Here is a 25,378-nt window from a genome sequence, read left to right as displayed (position 1 = left end):
AAGTTTGTATATGTAGATATATAGATGTATAGATATATATTGATTTTGTATATTTGCTTATTTGGTTTTACTGTGGACACTTTCATTGGATTATTAGATGAGCAGTCGCAGCCGTTTCTAACATCATATAAGAATACGTCATTGCATATTTATACATATATATATATATATATATAAATAAATATATTATTTATATTTTTTGCATATGATTAATAAACATATATATATTTTGCTATGTTATTACGTTCATGGTAAATAATGAATTCTCGTCTCTTGGTAAACGGTTCATCATTAACTATAAGCACCGTCGATTTTGTGCACATAAAAGTTGACTTTTTTTTTTTTTTTTTTTTTTTTTTTAAATTTCAACTTAACAAAGTAAAGAAAATACATTTGAGCACTCTCCTCTGCATGTTTAGGCGTATGCGATAAACAAAACCTTAACTTATATAGAAACAAAAATATATTTAAAATTTGTGCTTATTATTTAATATGTGGATTATCTAGTCATTAGCACTAGTTAACAAAACCGTATCCTCGGGCAAGGGTTTTCGTTTATAGTTGGGATTAGTGACTAAATACACTACTAGAGCACCAAAAATTACATATAAGACACCACATAGATTAACCATAACACCCGAGCTTGGTAAGTTTGAATAATCTTTTCTGTAAAGGAAAATTATAAAACAAGGATAAAATTTGGAAATTTCTTCCATTAATTAATTTTAAATAATTAATTGTATTTTATTTACACAGAGAATATGGCCTTTTCAGTAATGCCCATTAGAGCGGCGGCGATGGCCAGTATGAAGCCGAAAAGTCCAAAATAAACGTGAATCGGTAATAAAGCTGCTCGCACGGATTGTTTAGCACCAGGCGCCAAAAATGCCGCAAAACCAGCCACATATTGTAGGCAAAACATAATAACGGCAGCCAAGCCCAACCATGAATGTAAAGAGTACATATTCGGTATTGGCTCAGATCTTAAATTATGCGAATCAAAAACAGCCACTAGTGCAAGTACTGTCAAAACAAATGCAACAACATGAACGGCCGCATGACACAATTTTAATGTCTTTTTACGCAGTGAACGAAAACCACGATAAACCAAAATAGCTAAAAATAAACGATACATAAATTATTTGAAAAAATGCATAGATAATAATCAATCGCTATTTGTAAGGTCTTTATAAATATTTGAATCTTTTCTTTCCAAATGTAGTTCAGTGCCACGGTTTCTAAAGTTGATAAGTTTCGGTAAAGCTCGGATTCGGATTCGAGTTCATATTCGAACTGTAAGTCGAAAATATTTTTCCATTAAGAGAAACATAATCGTTAGATGAAGGAAAAGTCAAAAAAAAACTAACTAACTGAGAATCTTATAACAGTAAATCCTGATCCTAATCCTTAAAATCCTGATTTCTGCTGTATAGGAAACTCTGTCATTGACCCCTAAATAATTAAATCGTATACTACTTGCAGTATAAGTGTGTGCTCAGAGCTTTTGAGAGACCCACCGTCTGTCCATCTGAGGTCGATCCACCCATCTTGCGTTCACCGAGATATTTTGATGAAATTTGATAGGGTGAACGCTATTGAAAATCTTTCGAATCTGTCGACTTTTTCGCTACCTCTCACACTTCCCTTCTCTTAGTAATAGTGTTTCGATATTCTAAATTGTTGTGAAAACTTTGGATTGAATGAACCCTTTGCTATTTAACTGTTCCTAATTGAGGCAATTGACCATTTCTACGATAAAAAGATTTAAATTTCATTTCTTCTTGATGAAAATCGGTTCATAATAAAAATTTGATATTTATTTCAAACTTAACCTTAGACCTTTGGATCACATATGTCCATTTTTTTGATCCTCAAACACAAACCGCACGAAATCAGCATACCTTTTACCAAACGCGGTGTATGGTATGAAAACAAACAAAATAAACATATATATATTTACATACTGAACATATTCCTTAAAAAAAAAAAAAAAATAAAAAAAAAAAAAAAAAAAACGACCACATTAACAATTGAACAATTTGAGAATACTAATCGACTGGCATTGAGAAACCAATATGAACACAACTATTGCATAATTGCAAATTGACTTCATCCACGCATGCGTCAAAAGTAATAAAAAAAAAAAAAATAAATAAATAAAATAAAAAAAAAACACTATAAATCCATAATTAATAGAAGCCTCCAAAATCAGACCTCAACATATTAACGCATTGGCAAATGAAGAAACTGAAATTCAACACAAAGCGAAGATAAAATTTGTTATTCATTTAATCGAAATGCAGCAAGCGCTTCAATGGTATGACTGCACCCTTTGATGAAGAATGCAAAGCGTCGGTGTTTAGATTTGACTAAATTGAATTGATTTGAAGCGAATTAGCATGAAGTGAAGTTGCATTAGAGAGCATGAGAATTTAAGGAGACTAATATTTAGATCAAAAGCAAAACTTACCATTTCCATATAAGAATATTAAGCCGATGGTCATTAAGAGTGGATGCCAATTAAATTCGATAGATGGATTGCTGGTGCCCGCCAAACCGCCCATATGCACACCAATCCAGCAACCCATTAAAACGATCATTGTCAGACCAATTAATTGTGTCAATACGAATAGAACCTTGAAATTGGCCATCGCTGGATCGGTATCCATTTTATCTGAAATCAATTGAATGGAACTTTATATAATGCGAACATATAAGCTTAATAAGCATTAACATAGATATAACATTTATATATATTATATATATTTATATATATGTATATCCTTTTGTTAATAAACATATTTTAATTAATTGCTTATGAATACTTGAACTCAATAATATTCAGCCCATTATTTGCGCAATTATAAAAAATTAAAAATAAGTTTAAAATTTCATTTAACCAGTACAGGGTAGCGCGGCATAGTGTACGCCAATGGCTGACCAATTTGTTTACAAACGCCTATAACGATGATTGTGCTTACTAAGTGAAAAAACTCAATACTAGTAAAAATATTTTTATTACGAAATTTGTAATTAGTTATATAGGCAGTTATACGAGTTAGGGTAATAATCGAAAGCACTCAGAAAGCACAAAAAAAAAAAAAAAAAATTCATATCAGAAGTGCTTCGAGGATTGCCACAAGTTCATTATATGTAAGGGGGATTACTTTGAAGGGGACAAATTGCATATTGAATGAATAAATAAATATTTTTCGAGAAAAACGAAAAGTCACCTTTTCCTTTTTGAACACCGCACGTCTCAGGTGGGCGAAAAAACTAAATAGAATCAATGGGTACGGACCGCTTTGAAGTCAGTTTCTTACGTCATTAAGAGAGTGCAGAAGGTAGTCGGAGCAGTGTTTGATCGGCCAGAGCAAGGTGCATGTTTTCCAGAAATTATCAAGCCATCTATCGTTCGCTGCATTTGATAAAGCATCGCCACCCTAAATAACACAAACTTTTTTCGAATTGTTTCCCAGCACATTTAACCGCTTTCGTAATAATACAACATCGGACAAGATACGCCAAGAAACACTATCAAGCAATAAAAATCTTTTCACACATTCTCATACATAATTATGCACAAACATTCTCATATACAAACTTATGAAGAGAGAGAGAGAGAGAGAGAGAGAGAGAGAGATGCATAGAAATCAGAGATTCCCCTCGTTATTACCAATGTATGGTACATTAATGCATTTATCTGATAGCTGTGGCGAAGCAGATCTGCCGATCTGTCTAATGATTATTACCATCTTAATATTTTGCTTACTGTGCCAAAAGTGTTCTTAAATCTTCTCATTTTTCTTATCGCTTCACGCAAAAATCTGAAATTGTTTTCATTCATTTGAACTCTTTCTCCTATTTTGAGAGATAGTTTAGTTTATAATAACAATATCTGAACAGTGAATTCCTATTGATTTGCGCAAGATCGCAATCATTTGTACTCAGTTGATTCTACAAAATACAGAGCATCGTCTTGAAACTGCTGAGTTGACCAAGTGTAAGAAAAGCCGAAGAAGAGCCGAAAGCAAGCCAATATCTTTTGATTGAATAATACGGTAGACCCTCCATTGCAACGTTTTCCAATGATGAGAAGGGACAGAAACACTTTTTTCCAGAGGCTTCTCAGTATGGAAGCCGCTGCTTTAGAAGATTTCTTACTAATTTTGACTTGCAAGCTAAGATAGGTTTTTCACGATTCACAATTAGGAGCTTGAACATCACGGCTTCCCACTGACGTTTCATATTCTTGACTATAACTTAATTTCAATTTTAAATTAATTTTAATGTTTTTTCAAAAGAAAAAAAAAAGAAGAAATATTCGCAACACTCATCACAAGCATAAGGTACCTTTAAGATCCGATAGCATTTAAAATAAATGAAAAAAGTGATATATTGTGCAAAGATTACTTTACTTAACCCATTCTGGGACTCGTAAAGAAATACTTGGATAAATAAGCACATACGTACTCACAGTATGTATATTAATATGGATGGATCTAATGGAATTGTGAAATATTTCAATTTATGAAGTAAACTATGAAGCGGGACAGTTTGGATTTTTTTTTTTTTTTTGGTCTTATTAATTCTCCCTTAATAATAGTTGGATTGGATAGAAAATTGACGGGAGGTATCGTTTAAAGTCAAAATTTGTGATGACATTTAGGAAAATTCAATGGAAATTTCTTATCTACATGATGTGCTTGACAACCATAGGACACAATAATGCTGTAGTCGTGGCCAGATTGCTCAGGATGAGTATAGTTGACTTTTGTTTCTAGTGTCTATATATATTATATGCATTTGCTATGGAATAATGCATAGACGCAATATAATAATACCTTTATATATAAATATATATATATATACATATACATATATATATATATATATTCATTTAATTCTCACATTGCGCAATTCATTTACTTTGTTTTACTCGTATTTTCAATAATATTGTTGAGGTGCGCATGTGTGGCCAGAAGCAGAATTATTACTTAATATACAGCAACAATATATTGGCACATGCTTGTTGCTTTGATAATAACAATGTTCTGATAACGAATACGAATTTCAGTAAATGAACTTGGAATTAATTAATTAAGTTTGCAGGTGCAGCAGCGACCTGACTATTTGTCATGAATTTTATCTGGATCTTGCTTTCTGCGCATATTTTAATTGGGCGAAGAAGTGAAATTCAAACCATATTTACTTCTTCATAAATCTTTTAAGGCAGCTGTTTTTACATTTAATTTCAATTCTGTGAAGAAATCAATTTTATTATATTCCAAGAAAAAGCCATTTCGTGGTGACTTATCAAAGAAAGGGAATGTTGATTGATTTTGTCAAAAAAAAAAAATAAATAAATAAACATTTGGTTTTTTATTTATTTTTATTTTTTTTTTTGAATTTTAATTATGACTTTCAATAGAATCGATTTCATACTTCCATAATAACGTGACAACTGTTGTTATATTTTCTGAATTTTTTTCGTGGTGCCTTTCTATTCTAAAATGAAACAGAAACAAAGCATTTGTTGCCGTAAAGAAGAAGAACTTTTTTTCACATCATACCAAACGCATTCCTTTCCTCTTAAAAACAACATCTTTTTTTTTAAATGCGACTCAATAATTCCATACAAAAAAAAAAAAAAAAAAGGTTTCTGTAAAAGTGTTCTACATTATATCTTAAAGGTAGATTTGATCTTTTTCAAAAACGCTATATATATATTTAAAAAAATTCAAAATTTATTATGAAATAAATAAAAGTCGGTAATTGAAAGCTGTAGGAATTCCCCAATAAAATATCAATCTGTTCAAAAATCGTTTAATACTTTTTATACTTTTTTTATTATCACAGTCTATCTATCTATTGTATGCTTCGAAATGGTAATCAGGCGTTTGTCGTAGAACATTGAAAATAATAACCTGCCATAACCTTCAAAATTGTATTTTATATCTATAATTGATCGGCTATAAAAAGATTTTAAAAACATTGCGACATGAACATAACTATCAAATCGGACAAAGGCCCTAAAATTATGATTTACTTAAACCTTCTGCTCAATTTCCGAATATTTTTTGTCTTACTTGATGAGAACTCTCTGTTCGATTGCAGGCGAATATATGTATGATTAGGTGAAAATGCTTCTAGGATATATACATACAGCAGCAGTGTATAGCAACAGTGTATAGCAACGGGTAAGATATGCGAACAACATTGAATGTATTATGACATTTAATAACAATATATTGCATTAAGTTGCCATTAAGACAATTTCATTAATTTATTGCCTTCGTAGAGATGAATCCAATAACAAATTTTGTAAGCATTTCAACTGTGATCTTTGTTATTAATTACTGTGGAATTTTTCGCATAATAATTTTTCTCTCTTTTAATTAAAAACTGTCTTAAATCGGTTTATAACCCAATTTGCAAAAAAAAAAAAAAAGCGAAAAATTAAAGCTGATAGCATCTATTAGAAGTCATCCATTCATCACCATCATTGCATATATACAAGCAAGCATATATATATATATATATACATATGTATACATATATAAATTTACAGAGTTTTAGGCATAAGATATTTTCTGCGATTACTGAGACTTTAATCAAATGAATTTAAACTACAGCAATTAAGTGGAACTTTCGCTTTTACTCGCGCTCTCATAGTTTTACGCTATTACCCTCTTTGTTGTTTTTGTTTTTTTTTTTTTTTGTTATGTACGAATGGTCGGCATTCCACGCTGATGAATGGGCTTCTTTTTTTTTTTTTTTTTTTGTAACCAAACAAGTGGGAAAGTCATATTCGCCTTGTCGCGAATTTTTAATACCCACCCAAGATATTTGACTTCCAAAATATTTGATTATACATTGCAATGCAAGCGTATTCGTTGGTCTGGTAGGCCTTTTAACTTAGCATTGGATCAATATAGGTTACATTTTTTGTTTATATACATGCATGTAGTAACCTAATGAGTTTTGTACACATTTCCCCCCGAAATTTTTAGAGATTTAGTGCAAATGTTGTTAGGATTTTCAAGTTATAGATTTGCGGACATAATCAGAGTAATTTTTAATTGTGATCTAAAGCACCAAAGTTACAGTTTTTGTATATATTCATGTAACCTAATGAGTTGTGTGCACATTTTCCCCGAAATTTCTACAGATTTCGTGCAATTGTTGCCAGAATTTCCAAGTTATAGTTTTTATGCGTTGCGGGCATAATCAGGGTAATTTTTTATTGTGATCTAAAAGGCCATTAACTAAGAATATGCGAAATCGCAATATCTAAGATTAAAAGCGACTAAATGAAAAACGTCAAGTAAACGATCAGACGGACAAAGTTAAATGAACTGTCAACTTTTAAGGACGTTATTATACTAAAATTCATATATTGCAGTCGAAGCTAGTGTAGATGCATCTTTAGGCAAATACTTGCTCGTTAATTTTGGAAATTGTTCAATTATGTTGCCTTTCCTTAAAACAGCAAGGCAAGAGAAAGCGGACGTAACTTATTTATGCATATATGCACATAGTTGACGGGATGTAGATGTAGCGGCGACTTCCTTTGATGTATTAGTAAATAACTGAAGGGATACAAATTACATTTGTCCCTAGAATGAAACTGAGCGACGGTTATAGTGTTATTATTTCGTGGGTTTGACGTTCCCGTGAAGGCATTATCATTTTTAAAATCAACGCGTCATTCGCTGGTCCTGCTACTATTTTGATCGATTGCTAATTACTCGCATTAGTCGCATAAGATTGAAAAACGGTCGACTTCCTCAGAGACATCAGTCCAGATGGACATGTTAGATGAGGATTTACGTAATTCGCAATATTTTTAGATTGGGCGAAAATGCAGTTTAGCGCGTGCAATGTGGAACTGCTTTGACTGATTATATTATCTATATGATGAATGCAAGGCTTACTAAGGGATTTTGTAAATCTTTTAATTACTTTTTTGTATTCTTTAGCGAAGAAGGCAAGAAAAATGAATGAAATATTTAAGAATGACGATTTCGAATGAGGGATGAATTACGCAAGATTGAAAGCATTAAAGAGAACTATATGAGTGGTCTTGTATATACACTATTTACGTTGCTGAGAAAGACAAGACTCTATTAGAAAATTATTCCTTTAAAGCGTCAACATCGTTATAAGAATAAATTTAAAAAAAAAAAAAAAAAAAAAAAAAAACATTTAAATATTTTCAAAAAGGTTTCATATACGAACTGTTTAACGAATCGAATATATTCGCCAAATTTAACGGTTCGTAAGGAAAATTTAAATAAGATTGTGTTTGTTTTGCACGAAGGAAAGCGCTGTTACAAGTGAAAACAAACATGATTTAATTTGTGCAGGCATTAAATAGAAAAAAAAAGCAAAAAATTTCAAAAATAAAAAGTAAAAACTTTTACTAAGCAATTACAACAACGATAATGAGAATGCTAATGATAACGCTAATTAAACTTCATGATTATAAAATGTCTGGTTGTCTGGTTGTCTGCATGTCTGCTTGTCAGGTTTGCTATTATCGGCAGCAACCCCATCATCATCATCATCATCATCATCATTATTATCATCGTCATTATTATCATCATCAATATCATTATCATCATGATCGTAATAATCGTGATCACCATTTGCTAGTTAAACAGTGATGGATGTTAAAAGAAAAAAGTGGTTTTTCGTGTTTCATGTAAAAGCATTTGCTTCTTTTCTTCTTCTCTCTCCTTTTTATTTGAAATAAATAATAAAATTTCTAAATTAATTTCATGATCATGTTGATCAGAGCATGCTGTTGTTGTTATTATTGTTATGATTTTTGTTATTATAAAGTCATGCTTATAAACTAATGACCGGTAAAAGTGAATGGATTATTAGGCTTTTTGTTGTTTGTTTTTTTTATTTATTTTTTATTTTTTTTATTACCTTTGCTGCTGATGGTCATGGTGGTGGTGATAGTGGTATTTGTGTTTTGCTGTTGCTGTTGCTGTTGCTGTTGATCTTGTTGCAGATTAGCATTATTATTGTTATTATTATTTTCACTATTATTCGATTTAACAACGATTGCAGCCGTATCCGTGGTATCCTTAGATGCCTCTGCTACAGTTACCGTTACCGGAGGGCTAGCTATTATATCAGCATGCTCATTACTGATTGCGCTAATCGGTATTATTGGTATTTCGACGGTCAACGTACTTGTGTGAGTGTTTTCGTTGTTAGCATTTTTTTCAACATCATCATTAATGACTGTCGACATGATTTGTGTTTTGTTATCTAAGTTTTGTGTTTTTTTTACTTATTTATTTATAGACTTTTTTTTTTTGGTTTATTATATAGTATATGCAAAATGCTTAGAAAATTGTATTCTTTTTGAAGATCTATGGGAATTTAACTATTTTCTGTAATGTATTCTCTCGGTTATTATATCTTTATTGCTACCGCCAACCAATGGCGATATGCAAGTTTTGTTGCGGCATTTGTAACAAATCTCTCAAAGACCGTTAAAGTAACAGTACGGGCCTTGTGTTTTTCTTCTTTTTTCTTTTTTTTTTTTTGATTATTTATTTATTTACTTGTGTTTTTTGTCTGTCTTATTGTTTATATGTCTGTCAATCCGTCCTTATGATTTAAAGATTCTCAAAGATGGACGCATTAGAAAATAAAGAGTTGTTCTAATAATGTATAATTACATCGTTAGTTCTATTTCACAAAATCAATTTGAAAATGCGCATACTCTATTCCTAGAATTTCGAAAAAGGAAAGTAATGCTTAAAAATATTAGAAAATTTAAAATGTTTTAAATAATAATTGATACCTTATATATAAACATGTATGTATATATGTTAATATCTTGATACAAGCATTGACATGAAATTTTCCATGTAAATATTTCCCAAGGTCTTAAAAAAAAAAAATATTCTTTGAACAAAGATTCTCAACACGCCCACAATTGACAAAATATCGAGCAATTTTTGCGCACTTATTTAAGAGTATGGGCAAAATTTAATTCATCTATGGGCAAATAAAATATCCTTACGCGCATATATAGATATATATATATATGTATATATTTTTTTTTTATTTTTATATTACATATATTTATATATATGTATATATGTTTGTGTTTCTATTTTTCTTTGTTTTTCTTTTTTTGATTTATTTTGTTTTTTGTTTTTTTTTTTTTTGTTTTAGTGATTATTAACCGCTAACTCCACACGAACAACTTGTTATTTTACTGGTTAATTTGTGACTGAAACTGTGACTGCTCAGTACATTAACAACTGGATAATGTTGTACCGCAATTGTTTTTAAGCTGGCAAAGTAAGAGTGCAACTACGCTGCTATTTGTGTTATGGTTAATATTCTCCTTTGTTTTTTTTTTACAAGTTTTCAATTATTTATATTAGAGTCAGTGAAGTGAGTACAATGTTACAACAAATTTTCTCTCCCATATCTCTCGATTCAGTTAGTTTCTCGCATGCGATTTATACTATTGTTTGTACTTAATTTTTAAATAAATGATTCAGTTTTCCTTTAATGATGGTAATGAACTTTATTAAAAGACTCGGTTCGCTCTAAGTAAATGTGTGTGAGAGATTCTTTTCTTTTTTTCAGAAAACGTACTAGTTACGCTAGAATATAAAAAAGTTTCGCGCATTCGATTAAACTTTGCATATAAAAGCCGAATATGTCCCGCCACAACTATAACACTCTGCCATTACTGCTCCACCCATTCTGAAAAAATAATTAGAAGATACCTTTGAGAAAACTTGAACTTTATTATGAAATATTGTACTCTATGGATGCCTTCACAGCAACATTGAAGAATTCGTTGCAAAAATTGTCCCGGTTGTCTTGATATATTGTTGGATCGCTAAGAGGGAATATTTCTTTTTCCCGATTTTCCTTAATTACTCTAATTGTTTTCGCAAAGCGCGTTAATCCTTTTTGTGATCCTCGTCCACATGTGCTTAATAGCCATCCTATGATGTATGACTAGCGTGAATGCACGTTTGATTATTTCTATGTCCCACGCTTCTAAGATGAGGTCATATGCAATAAGTTATTTTTAAAATATAATTAAAGTTTTCTTTATGCTCTAAATATATCTTGAAATAGATTTTTGTACACTTGCATTTTTCCGAGTAGACATATTAATGCATACACTTATGTTATCTTAATATGTACTTGAAGTATTTGAAATACCGACATATATACATAAATTTTCATTAATTTAATTCAAATGTGATGTGTTTTTTTTTTTTTTTTTTTTTTTTTTACTTATTTTTATATATGGAGCGATTTGGCAAATGTGCCGCCATAAGATACTCCAAAGTACGACCAATAAAGCAAAGTACTTGCTAAAAATTTGACTAAAATGTTTTCTATGCCATGACTGTAAAATGTGTGTGTGTGTGTGTGTGTGTGTGTGTTTTTTTTTATTGCAAATAAATATTTTTCAACGACATTGATGACAAATTATAGTGACAACGATGCCAAAAGAGTCACCAAAAAAATCTGAAATACATTATTGCCTTTCCGTCAACCTAACATAAAATAAATGTGAAGTTACCCCACCGTGTATACTCTTCGGTATTCGTGACATTGCTTAATTAGAGCGGCATTAAGAATGAATAAAATGATTATAAAAATTGAAAAATAGAAAATAAAAATCAAGATAAAGATCATTTGCAAGAATCCGCTTTGGTCATAGCATTGCAGGGTAGCTGAATTGATCCTTGAGAAAACTGATTCCCCGATTTGAACAAAATTTTACGATTAAACATATATAGCTTTGTGAATATCACCCGATTCTCGAAGACACTCAAAGACTCTATGGACAGAATTTGTGGCAAGGATTTAACGTGGGTTCCTGCCTGTAAGGCTTAACCCCACGGTGGCCCAAACCACTTTTTAAGCGTACTACGCCCCCTGGCGAGTTAGACAATCCCCACAGAGTAGGGGCCTAAACAGCACCAGAGTCCAGAATAGTTTATTGTGTATGGAACAATAAACCCCACTCTGGTGAATGGCGAGGCCCAGCTGCACTCAATTGTTCCATTTTAGCTAGGAACTCGCCAACCACAACCACCACGAGTACTCCCCGAAGGGCCGCACCCAGTAGTCAGGACTCACCAATTGATCAACTGACTGCTTCCGTCATAAGGCTTCCACTGTGCTTGTTGATCAATTACCACCATTACCCGCAGGCATCCATGACATGTGTTCAAAAGTAAAAATAGGTAAAAGGGGAGAACTTATTCGTCATATCCCTTTTCCATTTCTGCATGTATTAATTAATTTACCAGACATTTTCTTTTATTCGGCCAAAGGGAAAGCCGTCCGTCAATTCCTTTTTGCATAAATAGTGTAATTAATTTATTTATTTGTTACGACTTAAGAACAAGTCCATCATATACCTGCAGGCATACGTGGCTTAGTGAGACTCTATGGACATTTTGAAAGCACCTGGAGAGCGTAATATCAATAGAAACGGCTAGAGAACCCATCTAGACTAGCTTTCAAAACAAAAAAAAAAAAAGAGCCAATAGCTTTGGTTGCTAATACTCATCCTACTTTTTACTCCTAAAATTTATTTCCTTCGTCTAAATAAAATATATATAATCAATTATAATCATAATAATAATAATAATAATAATAATGAATCCTGTAGCATGAATAATCAAACGCTATGACTATTTACCATAAAGTGTACGTATAACTGAAAGAAATTGCAACATACAAAGTATGTAAGAGAAACTTTCAGAGAAACAAGAGCCAATCCCGCCTTTTCATTTATTGTAAAGGGTGCGGTGGTAATAGTATATAAGACCTAGTGTTTCTTATATATTTAATTTTTATAATTATTATGCTTTTGGCTTCTTTTGTTCATTTTATGCGGAAAATCGCAAAGTAGGGAAGAAGATGGAATTGTACATTAATTAGAGCTTTTTAGTTGATTAATCTTAACCTATTCTATCCTATCGTGCGGAAATTTTCAACTGGTATTCCAAAAGATTTAATTGCAATTTTTGCCTCTTTCCGCTTGATAAAGATAGTGGGCATGTTCTATATTAAAATCTTTCCAAATTGCTGTTGAATATTGGAAAGCTTCTTCGCATTCGTTTTTCATCTATTTATTATTTGCATTTATTGTATGCTTTCAATCAGCCTTCAACATATTTTTTATTTAATATTCGTAGTAAGCTAATCCTTGAACTAGTGTTGCATGCATTTTTAGCTGACTGATGTAATATTTTGAGCTCGTTAAATAAACATTTCAATGTACCTTGTCTTTGAAAAATAGAGAATATTGAACCATGCCACGGAACCATGCCAACTAAATACTGCTCTTAGTCATTTCGTGGGGTTTTTCTACCAAAACATCAGCCAGAATGTCTAGAATTAATGCAATAGGAGCTATGAGCAAACGCTTGTATCAATTCTGTAAGAAGACTGCGATTAATTTTCCGAAACGGAACGATAGGGCTTCTTTGAAAATTTTGTACCATTCATAAGTCCCTGTCTTTGATATACACGATTTGCCGCAGGCGTTAGGACAAAGATTCCATTTGTTTAGCTCTTAGTCTATACTTTAAGCACAACCGGAAAAGCTTAAACATGACACTTTTTGGGATACCTTAAATGGATAGGGAATATTATAAGAGAACCGAAGCTAAGTTGTTGAAAAAATTTCGCATTTATCATCGTTGCGTATACATACATCGTCTTCGTTACAGAGACGCATAGAGAATGTTTAGAATTTTGTTCATGAAAAGTATGCATTACAGATATAACAGATTCCATTTATTATAATTGCTGTGTTTGCTGAAGTTTATTATATTTAGATGGCATAATCTTCATTTGTATGCAATTGTTCTATAACGAAAGAAGAAATATTTATAGATAGGCAGTAAAGCACATTGACCCTAAAACGATGAACGATGTTTATATTTCTTCTCAGCTTGTGATTGCAATTCATTTTCTTCATTTCGCTTCACATTTATTTATATATATATATATATTATATTTTTTATTATATTATATTTATGCATGCGACGCAGGGACATAAAATCCCTAAAGAAAATTATAATCAATTACTCTTAATAAATAATACGAAATAATAAAGCGTGTGTCAGTCCTTAAGAAGAATTATTATAAAATAAAAAGAGAAAAATCAGAACGTGCCCACACATCATTAACCATTTTTGATAAAAAGTTCACTAAACTGCGATAAATTGCATTATTGTTATTAGCCTTTTGCGGACATGGCTATACTCTTTTATGAAATGCAAAACAACGCAATAACCTATAACTATGCCTGCATTGAATACGCGTTGGTTGAATAGTAGCGTTGAATAGTAGCGTTAAAAAACAAAAGTTGTACATTTAGTTAAGCAATTAAAATGATTTGTATGGCAAGTCTGGCATGAATCACATTGAAATTCAGTACAGGTGCATATAAGTATTTGCACATCAAAACCGCACACACACACACACACACACACACACACACACACACACACACACACAATCGTATTTATAAATAAAAACAAACAATACATCATAAAGCGCGTCTTGATTGTCCCATAAACAACAACAATATATAGCGACAATAATATAAAATAATATATAATATTAATAATAATAATAATAATAATAATAATAATAATAATAATAATAATAAGAATAATAACAACAATAACAATAAGAAGAAAATCACCAACAAAACAAATAGACAAAATGTAAGTAAGCTAAGGAATGCGGTCTGTATAAATGTACTAATAATGTACCAATGAAACATACGCTTGCAACACACCTGGTCCTCGACACCTCCCGTATTATGCAAATAAGTGATTTGCTTAAATTGATATCAAAATATGCATAACTGAGCGTCACTCTAAATGCACCCAGTTTTAGAACCCTTTAGATAAAAATTTAAGACAATTGAAAATAATTTTTTATTATTAAATTAACTCTATAAAGATGACACACATAAATGTAAACAAACACTTGTACAAAAAAACTTCTTATCTACTAAGAAATGTTAACGAGGGTGGGGTTAAGTTCGTAATTTGTGCACGCCGAATTACGATGTAGTCATGGATGTTATGTATGCCTATTAACATATATTATGGTATAATTATTGATTTTTCGATTGCATTCACAGCGAATCGAAATGCATATTAAAGTTGCTTTCAAGTAAACGGATTCCACTTCAATAAGAACTGACTCGTCGACATATGTTTTTTTTTTGTTTGTCCGTTATTTTCCGACCGATATTGTTGATTTAATTCGATTAATTATACCCTACACTACTTATAGTATAAAGTATATTAAGTTAACGCGGACATACGTATCACCCAGAAGATAGACCCACCTTTGATCATACTGATCGAATTGCAATCACTTTTTGAATCAATATAATCTTATCTATCAATCTGACGTCTGTCAATGTCTTCTTGTATTCATCCTATAGATCGCAATTTTTGAGATTTTTTTTGATGAAATTTGGTACACATACGTGCTTTGCCCTAAGGACGAAAGCGAAATGTATGCCCTTATATGCCACAAAGGCACAAAATTAGGCGGACCGAATTTCAAGCACATAGACCTATTTCTTGGACCATGCAGCAAAGCATATACGAATTCTCATGAATAGTAGTAGTGGTCCAAAGAAAATTTAATTTTTAATATTTTAATGATGAAAATTGGTCCATAGCAACAATTTAGCAAAAAACTTAACTCTATGGAATTTGAATCATATCCATGCTATTTTTTTTATTTCCTTGACCTCACCGTGTATGACGAGAAAGTCCAATTTCTAATCTTTTATCACAGATCGTTGACAGATGAATACAGTTCAGTCAAATTTCAGTCAATTTTCGTCTTGACCATCCTCCAATAGATGGACTCTCATGCAAAATATATCTTTGCATGAAAATAATGTATAATTTTTGATGCAATATCTTCAAAATGGATGAATAATTATACTACACGAAATGATTGATGTAGAGTATCTAGTGGCCAGATTTACATGTTATTTACTATAATTGCGCCAATCGCGCTGAGACCTGTCCTATGCCAATAAAAATCTGTTGCAAACATTTCCTATGGATAGCTAACATATCATTATAGAAATCAAACAAGTAACAACATATTTCGCTATTGTAATGTGTAGATGTAATGTGGTGAGGATTAAAGATTCGTGTTAAGGCTGACATTACTTTCTTACTTGTTTTATATATACTGTGCACTTCTCATCGAACGATGTGAAACTGTGAAGATTAATGACAGCGAATTTTTTTAAATAAATTTTCTTTTTTAGTTGTTGCAATTTCGCATTCTAATTGAAAGTTTAATTTGTATAATTTTACAGGAAATTATCATTATTTTTTGTTTTTATTATTAAACTTGATTTAACAAAATATGTTTACATACATATCTTTAAAATGAGTCATTTCTGAGAACTAAAAACTTTATAGTATTATATTGTAGTATGAAATAATTCGTGAAATTCTAGCATGCGATAATGAAATTTTCACTCAAATCACTCAACAACTTACATAAAATAATAGCACGAAAAAATTTATCCCTTCCTATAATCTATAAAAAATAGTTAGTCATCTTAATATATCGTCCGACTAAGGCTCGTCTTCTGAATCGCTTTAAGCTGTAAAATTTGTCCGCCACACCGTTTATCTGCTTGATGTCTGTCCATGTAAGGGTGTATTTAACGTAGACCGTAATTATTTCTACATTTTGAAGAAATTTCTACTGGCTATGTCCGAGTTTTCCAAGCGTTCAATTAATAACGTATGACCCAACAAATGGTCCCATGACTTTCATTATTGTGTTATTTAGAAATATGTCTAACGACGCATAAGCGGGAGCGCTTAGCTCTCTACGAATTTATATTTTCTTTTAGTCCTTAGGTTTTCTTATCCAATGCACTGATTAAACGTTAAGGCGAACCTTTTCAAAATGATGAGTTCCAAATGCAATAAAATTATATCTTGACTTATTTTAAATTTAAATTTTGAATCGAAAAAATCGGCGTATAACTGCGTCGCAAAGAATATCGCATGACCAGAAATCAACGGGCTCATCTTTCCTGCAACATGAAAGATTTACTAAAATATACATTACAGAAGCACTCGTTGGCATATTTTTATACTTTACAATGTCCATGGTACAGAGTGCGTGAAGTTTGTGCGAACGTTTGTAGCATCCCGAAAAATTTCAGGTAGATCCACTTAAATTTACCTAAGTTTATCTGTCCGTCTGTCTCCTTGGTGTCTGCCTAGATAGTGTAATTTTTAGAATTTCGTGATAAAGCGCCGAGTAGTAGGATTTCGGTGGAAAACCTTTGAATTGGATGAAATCATTTTTTGAACTCCTTGCCATATAACCGTTCCTACGAAAACTGAATCTTTACATGATAAAGAGACTCAATTTTCACTATTTCTTACTTATGGCAATTCGTTCATAATAATAATTTAACATAAAAACTCATCGTAACGAATTTGGACCATATAGATCTATTTTTTGGTTCCCAATCAATAGAAAAGTTCTAATAAAAAGAATAAGTCATTATATGCCAAAAAGATGTAATTTTTAATATGTACATTATGACAAAAATTGATCCTTAGTAAATTAATTATAAGAAATTTGAATCACAAAGGTTTACTTTTTCGGCTCCCATGCAAGCCAAACTTTCTTACGGCTACAAATTTGTAATTAATTGGTATGACGAAAGCACCTACAAAATAATAAAATCTTTGACAAGTGCATTAAATTTACATAAATTTAGATCATGTGGAAGTTTGAGTATCCCCCAATATGTGGCTTTTCATGGAAATTATGGATTTGCTTAAAATTAATATATAATTTTTACGAAGTATTATCACGAAAGTTAATAAATGACAGTATTAGGCAAAGCGCTGCATGGTATCTAAAGGTCGGTCTTGCCTGGCTATATTATTCTTACTTGTTTTTTGCGAACTTTAACAAATCCTTTTTTAATAGAGAGTGAAACACAGCAATAGCAAATCATTACAGAAATTATCATTTCAAATATGGCGATAGCCGAATCTCGCATACCCACCACTATGTTTTTCGCATTCTACTCTCCAAGTTCTTTTACTTGATACCCATATCGCTAGTATTATTAAGAAAAAAGCGATCGGGGTTTCTACCATAATCATTAATTAATGAATCCATTTTTAGGCCGATAATATACCTTCGCTTAAGGACTATGCAAAATAGCTTTAAACATTCGGTCTTGTTTGCCTTATAGTAAATAAGCATAAAACCTCAAAAACAGAATATAATCGCTTGTAATCTTGTAGGGGCCATGGCGGATATTGACCACTTTTACACGTAAGAAGCAGAGTGTTTCGTAAAGTAAATATGAAAAATTTCGACCTTCTGACTTTTATAATTTTCGAGTAAGAAGCAAAAATGCAAAAATTTAAAAAAAAAAAACCCGACTTATGTCCAATTTACGCTGCACTGCGCGCTTTTGCTCCGACCAATTTGGCCCATTTTCAATGCCAACCAATGCGTCCAAAAACTTTCAATGTTTCTACTAAATTTGAAGTCGATATATTCATTTTTGCTACCAGGACAGTGTCAACAGCGCACTCCACGCGGACACACAGACGGTCAGACAGAATATATATACTTTATAGAGTCTCTGAAGCTTCCTTTTGGGTTATTGGGTGGTTACATACATTATGGAAGAAAAGCAAAATGTGTATACCCCCCTCTTATAGTGGTGGGAATTAAAAAAGAAATAAGATTAGGGAGCAAAAGTCATTATCGAGACTCTAATTGCAAAATTGTTAATATTGAAACCGGTCCAAATCGGATAACAAAGGCAGCTACAATGAATGAATAACAATAATAAATAAAGATAATTGATTTCTTGAAAATTCTTATTAAAAATTTGTAATAGAAACACGCACTTGAAACTTGTAGCTATTACGTCTCTTCCTGAGCGATGTTATGGAAAAAATAATCGAAACCGTGTAAGAGAAAATTATCTGCTCTCCAACTATAAGAACCAGTGAATAGTGAAAAGTCCATTACTTTTATTATATTATTCATGTAAGTAACACTTATTAAGAACCGTCGGCACAAATTTAAGAACCGTTTCTCTTCGCGGACGGTGAACGATGATTCAATTTCTAGTTAAAATTGTTTTTTTTACTCTAACTTCGACAACTATAGTGCGGTAAGTTAAAAAGATAACTTTATTATTTTATGCAATACTTTTCTGTTTACATCCAACCAATTATTAGTTACTTGATTTATTTATTTAACTGCTTCATTTCAATTACTTGGCTTAACAACAGCAAATTATGACTCCTAGACTTACCTGTGCTCGTTGCATTTTTTGTCGTGTTCGCATAATGCCGACTGAATCATTCAGTACACTCTAGGGCCGATATAATTATATATAATATATTTTAATGTAATTACTTTTAAAAAATTGTCGAAATATCTCCCTCTTACCTATATATATGGCATTAAGAGTTTATATGTATTTTTACAAAGAATATCGAAAAATTAGTTCTTTACGTTTAAGTAGAGTTTACGCTCTTCGTTGAGTTTTGTAAAATTCGGTTTACAAGTACCACAAGATTGAGAAATCGGAAAAATGATTTTGAATCGATCGATACAACTAAAAAGGTGAGCTCCTCTAGACCTGTTACCACAAGTGCCATAGGACGTATGTATGTAAAGTTTACAAGCCTTGTCTTCTACTTTACTTTCGTCTAAAATAAATTATTTTTATATGAAAAGAAAATTCCTAAATAACATAATGGACGTCAAGCCACGGAACCGTGAACATGGACATCGTCTCGCACAGAAAATCTATTTTAATTTCTAGAAAGGGCTAAACGGCGCTTCTGAAAGCTTTATCCTATTTCGATTATTCACTTATGATGCATTTTCTTGATTTTTCCTGGAACTTATTGACCGATATATTGTGTAAAGTATCTTGCGGTCAGCTAAATACAGCGCGCTACCGATTATGACACTTTATAAATATTCCATTATTTCATTAAATCATTTGCATAAAAAAAATTTTTAATCACTATTTTGTTGCGATTGTTGTTGTTGTTGTTGTCGTTATTGTGCTTTTATTTTCATATTTTTTTGCCTTCAAAGATAAGTGCAAAGTAAATTATATAAAACATTGCTTAGAAAATTATATTCGACTCGAATCTTGAATACCCATCAGCTTACAGAACAACGTAACGAGATATTTATTACCCATAGATGCAACCTGGGCGTTTTAAACGGCCCGGTCAGATCAGTAACCTTTATCAATCATAGTCACATGGAAGCTTTGCTCTTTATACCTAATAACACTTGTGGAACGGGATGTATTAAGTTTAAGTGCACGTATGCAACACCGAGAAGAGGTTAATATAGATCCGCCTTCTGTTATACCGATTAATTCAGAATTAGTTTCCGAATCTACCTAAGCATGTCTGTCCACCTGTCTGCCATGCGTTATTATGCTCTCCATGCAGATACTTTAATGAAATTTCATATACTGACGTGCTTTGGCTCAACGGCGAAACCACGGTTCGGATTGGACAACTTCTTCGATCACTCCACATTTACTCCACGACTTACTTTGAAAGGTAGTTATTTAGTAGTTAGTTAAAACAATACTATTGCAGCACTCTAGAGTGGTGAGAAAAATTGCGTTCGGATGGCACAAATCCTACCATCACTAAATTTTTATATGATAAAAAAGTCGAACTTTCAACATTTCATAATAAAAACTGGTTCATAATAGCAATATGAACTAGAAATCAAGTTCATCTAATTTGAGCCAGGTAGAACTAATGTTTGGATCCCATCGCATAAACGGATTCTCATGAAATATAGATCTTGGTGGAAATTTCTTCAGGATAGTAATTAAATATAAAAATACAATTTAAATATAAACGAGATGGATCTACCTCTTGGATCCCGTTCCATCTAAAGTTTCTCAAAAATGTTTAATTTGTAACATTTTATGATGAAAATTGGTCCGTACTAGTAATTTAGCAAAAAAGTTAATCATAAGTATTTTAGATCACATAGATCTATTTGTTCGAACCCACTCTATATAGAGGTTATCATGACAAGCAAGGCCTCTTATAGCGAGAAAGTTTCATTTTTAGTTCCTTAATGACGGTAATAGATGCAAAAATAAAAAAAATATCTTGGGACAACAAATCTTTAGTTTTGGATATGATGTTTTGCATGTCCTCTGATATGAAGGCCTTTTATGAAATGTATGCCTTTACCTGAAAATGATGTGCTATTCTTGGTGTATTACCATCAAAACTCGTATTCACTGTACTAGACGAGGCGGTGTAGGATAACTAAAAGTTAGTCCTCCTCAACTGTTGTATTCCCACTTGTTTTTTTAAGCTCCACACTTTTACCTTTCGTGTAAGGGTTTTACGTTGATTATCACAAAAAATCTCAGAATTAAATAATCGATTATTGGAATAGATCCAATTGTTTTTGTTTTTTGAAGTAAAGTGTCGAGCATGATGTTGATGATTTCAGCATATAAAGCCATATGAAAATGTGCAATTAGATTGGCTTTTTGTTGTTGTGTTGCTGCAAAAAATAATTTTAGTTTGTGTTTTCATACATATGTTGCGGATGTTCTGCGCTTCATCATCGCTCTAGCTGCATCAATTTTGCCTGATAGCTTTCAATGATGATAACAATATGCCCATACCGCTGGTCTCTTCGAATGGCGCCACCATGAATAATCAGTTTGGCCGTTGATGTCAATGTCCAGGCCTGCGTTACGATTCTCTGCGAATTGTCATGATTTAGCAGCATTTCCTTGCGAGTTGAGTAGAAAAAATAAAAATTCTCGCCGTTGGTGTTTTTCGGTAGACAAATCAATTCATTTAAATTTAAAAACAAGAACTACGTGGCATGTTTTGCAAGTCAGCGACGTTATCGCATACGCCTTAAAAACATCACTTTGGAAATGCAAAGTAGCACTGGTTTACCGAACACGCCTTCTTTTGAAAGTCAAAAATGGCATATCTACGTAAAACCTTACGGTTCCACACAGACCAATTTGCAAAAATATTTTTCGTGAAAAAATGTACACACTTCTGCGGTCTTCGCCTCTATCGATTGTTACGCCAAATAGAAAATTGGTTTGATTCTTTCATTCATTCCGTTTGCTATATAAGTTGAATATAATATTTTTTAAAATTATTGCGCCCGCAATTAATAATAGAGGAGGTACAAAATGCGGAAAACATAAAAATGTGTAGCCAATAGTCTAAAAGTGACATGTTGTAACTGAAAATGTCACGTGTGAATTGACAGATTTATTTGACGTGTTTTCAAGACTAGATTCGTACCACTGAAATGTGCTTTCTAGGATAGCAAAGATTTTATTAAACAATTCGTACACAGATCTCTTCACAAATTGTTTACGGGAACTTGGTACTACATGTGCCTTTTGCTGGTCTTTTCTGTTGGCGTAACTCCGACCAACTCTCTAGACTCGACTGACTTGGTCTTCCGTAAATATTCTATCTTACAAGCCAGTTAGCGATACTTAACTTTGTTGTGATATTTTTGCGTTCATTCGTTTTTCGCCGAAATGTTCCGCGAATTCTTGTTAATGTTTTTATCTGTCGTCAGACGCAATTTTGAAAGTGTCTTTGGTTCTATCATTTTTGTCATTCATTGTGTTTTGTAGAAAATCGCTTAATTGTATGGAATTTTCGTAACAATATAACTATACACACTCACATATAAAAGAAGAAGAATTCTTGATGAAAGATGCGATTGAATGAAATTAGATGGAATTGATTTATTAGTATATTTAAGCCCTATGTCCAATGCTGGAAAGTAAAACAACTTTACCATTACTTTTATAACGCAACGCTGGGAAATACAAATCGCAAATTGAATAAAGTCGAAGGTTGTTCAAAAATTTCATAGGCTGTAAATAATTGCCTCTTGTCTGCCATTGATGAACTGCGCTCGATTTAACCTGCGTTCAGAGACATGCACGCCGGCGTATAAAGTCTTAACTAATGAATTCAACTATAATTCAAAAAACCTATTGACCGTCATTCTCTTTAAATTTTCAAAGATATTTTTATTTACATTAGCAAAACTCAGTTCATTGCTATACAAATAGAATTTTCTGTATTGTTGTTTACCTTGAAACCGGTAAAAACACTAAAAGAACTAAGAGTATTGCGTATTTGTATCTTTTGAATCAATTGATGATGTATCAGTTATGAGATTTCATGTTTGTTTCGATAACATGTTTGTTTTATATTTCAAATCTGAGCAAAATTCTTCTTACTGAGCTCATTTTTTTATCTTTTGTTTTCTATATCCTCATAGCATACATATGTTAGATGAATCGAAACATATTCTTTTCAAAATCGAGAACTTATCTGAAAGCAAACAAGTTGATGCGTCTTAAAAGTTTTCGTGTATACCGCAGTCTAATTTTTTTTGTTTATAGTTTCTTTCTTTTCCTTTTATCATAATGTGTCCGCTAGCTATCAACCTAATGGAATATTTAAATTTTAAGAGAATCAAATATATATATTAAGCGACGTCAGCGCGTAAAGAACTAAGAGAAAAATTTCAAATACTCATTTACGCCAATGTTTTTTGACACAATGACACACACGGCACAATCGCTAACAGTTTGTTTACATAAAATAAAAAATAAGAAAAGCTTTACGCGATGCTAACATAATGGCAACGAGTCTTTTCCTGACTTCTTTGTCTGATTGTTGTTGATTCTTCATTAAAATCCAATCCACAATCAATTTTTATTGCAGATTTTTAACGAAATATTTCTTTAGGAGTTGGAAAAAAAATTAATTTGAATGTAACATATCTTACCTTAACTTAAAAAAAAAAATAATAATAATAATAATAAATATATATATATATATATATGAAAGAACAAGGAGATACTTTTTATCGCGCGCTACACTTTAACACCAACGCGGAAACAAACAAATAACGCAACAATTGAAATCAAAAAGTACTGAAAGCAGCCCAGACCGTCAGCGGCAACAATGATTTCACGAGTGAGGGCAATTGTATGCTAGCTATGAAATGAGAAAGAGTGTCTGCACAGTTACTTGCATATACATACATAAATAGAATGCTTTTTGGGAATTTTTTTTTCATACTGTATAGTTAGTTATCTTTCGTGTTTTTTTTTTTTTTTTATTTGCTTTTTTTGCTTTTTCTGTGCACAATTAAATTTTAACTGAAATCTTTTCTTTTCGGTAAAGTTCATTAGAGAGAAACTTCATTAACTAGAGCAGAGTAATCATGATAGTTTTTAGTAAGCAGCAACTGTTGCTTTTAACAAGTTTTCTTAATCTCGCATTAACGTCACTCTCGCCCTTTCTTTTATAAATAATTTAAAAGTGTCTTAATGTTTTTCTTGCATTCTTTTTTTTTTTTTTTTTTTTTTTATATATAAATTAAATTACCGTAGAAATATTGCATTTTTGCAAAAAAAAAAACAAAAATATATTTCGATTAAATTTTAATTTAATAGCAATTGTTGCAAAGAATTCCTGGAGCGATCTGTTGACTATGCAGCTATTTACTTATAACTGAAATAACTTTTAAATCCCCATTAAGTTTTTACTTTTGCTTTATACCAAAGGTGACCAAATAACCCTAAAAAAAAAACAAAAAAAAAAAAAAAAAAAAAAAGAACAAAAAGAAAAGTTCATTTTTTGCAGTCTTTAGTTCGATTTTATTTGGCATAGAGTCATCCAATACTGAAATTTTTTTTTCAATTTTAATACCATTAAATTATCTCCAAAATGTATTAAACATAAAATCATCAAAATTCTTATATGCACTTACTTGCTTCAGTTTATTGATTGTATGACCATTGTCTTTACATATGCGTTGTTTCTATTCCCGGACAGAAATGATAATCATATCTACTTAATTAGTAATATGTTGAATAATAAGTTGAAGGGTATGCCATCAGGCCTAAAAATATGTGATTCCTTAACTTGAAATATTTCGCTTGAAACTATACTAAGCTTTTTCAATATTCCTATGAAATGTGAAATATAAATGGAAGTCCATATGCAAAGACTGGTAAACGGCAAGAATAATAAGGAGTAAATCCGTTCTTCATCATTTTCATTCTTTTAGTTAATCCAATATCTACTACTAGGATACTATACTTCCTTTTTCCCTTTTTATCCTATCGAAAATATTGAACGCATATTTCAAATTTTTGCCTCAATCTTATGATAATTGAGAGAGGTCTCTATCAATTTGCAAATCGCTCTCTATTCAGGTC

The 25,378-nt window shown here is 31.6% G+C and overlaps 1 protein-coding gene across 3 annotated transcripts; it reads right to left on the bottom strand.

Annotated features, from left to right (window-relative positions):
• Positions 1-361: 361 nt before the first annotated feature.
• On the bottom strand, positions 362-24,633 carry LOC119632419 (cytochrome b reductase 1). 3 transcript variants are annotated; one of them, XM_038025312.1, is made up of 4 exons: positions 24,543-24,633; positions 2,471-2,674; positions 753-1,116; positions 362-666 (listed from the first exon to the last, which is right to left on the bottom strand). In XM_038025312.1, exons 1-4 carry the CDS (start codon positions 24,556-24,558, stop codon positions 504-506), a joined length of 747 nt encoding a protein of 248 aa, XP_037881240.1. In that variant the 5' UTR covers positions 24,559-24,633; the 3' UTR covers positions 362-503. The 3 variants fall into 3 exon arrangements, with proteins under 3 accessions (XP_037881240.1, XP_037881239.1, XP_037881238.1); XM_038025311.1 differs by lacking the exon at positions 24,543-24,633 and adding an exon at positions 22,933-23,023; XM_038025310.1 differs by lacking the exon at positions 24,543-24,633 and adding an exon at positions 8,941-10,056.
• Between the last annotated feature and the right edge of the window lie 745 nt (positions 24,634-25,378).

Source organism: Glossina fuscipes, unplaced genomic scaffold (assembly GCF_014805625.2).
Source record: "Glossina fuscipes isolate IAEA_lab_2018 unplaced genomic scaffold, Yale_Gfus_2 1, whole genome shotgun sequence".
Taxonomy (NCBI): Eukaryota; Metazoa; Arthropoda; class Insecta; order Diptera; family Glossinidae; genus Glossina; species Glossina fuscipes.
Note: the sequence above shows the minus strand (reverse complement) of the source record. Positions and strands in the feature narration are given on the sequence as shown.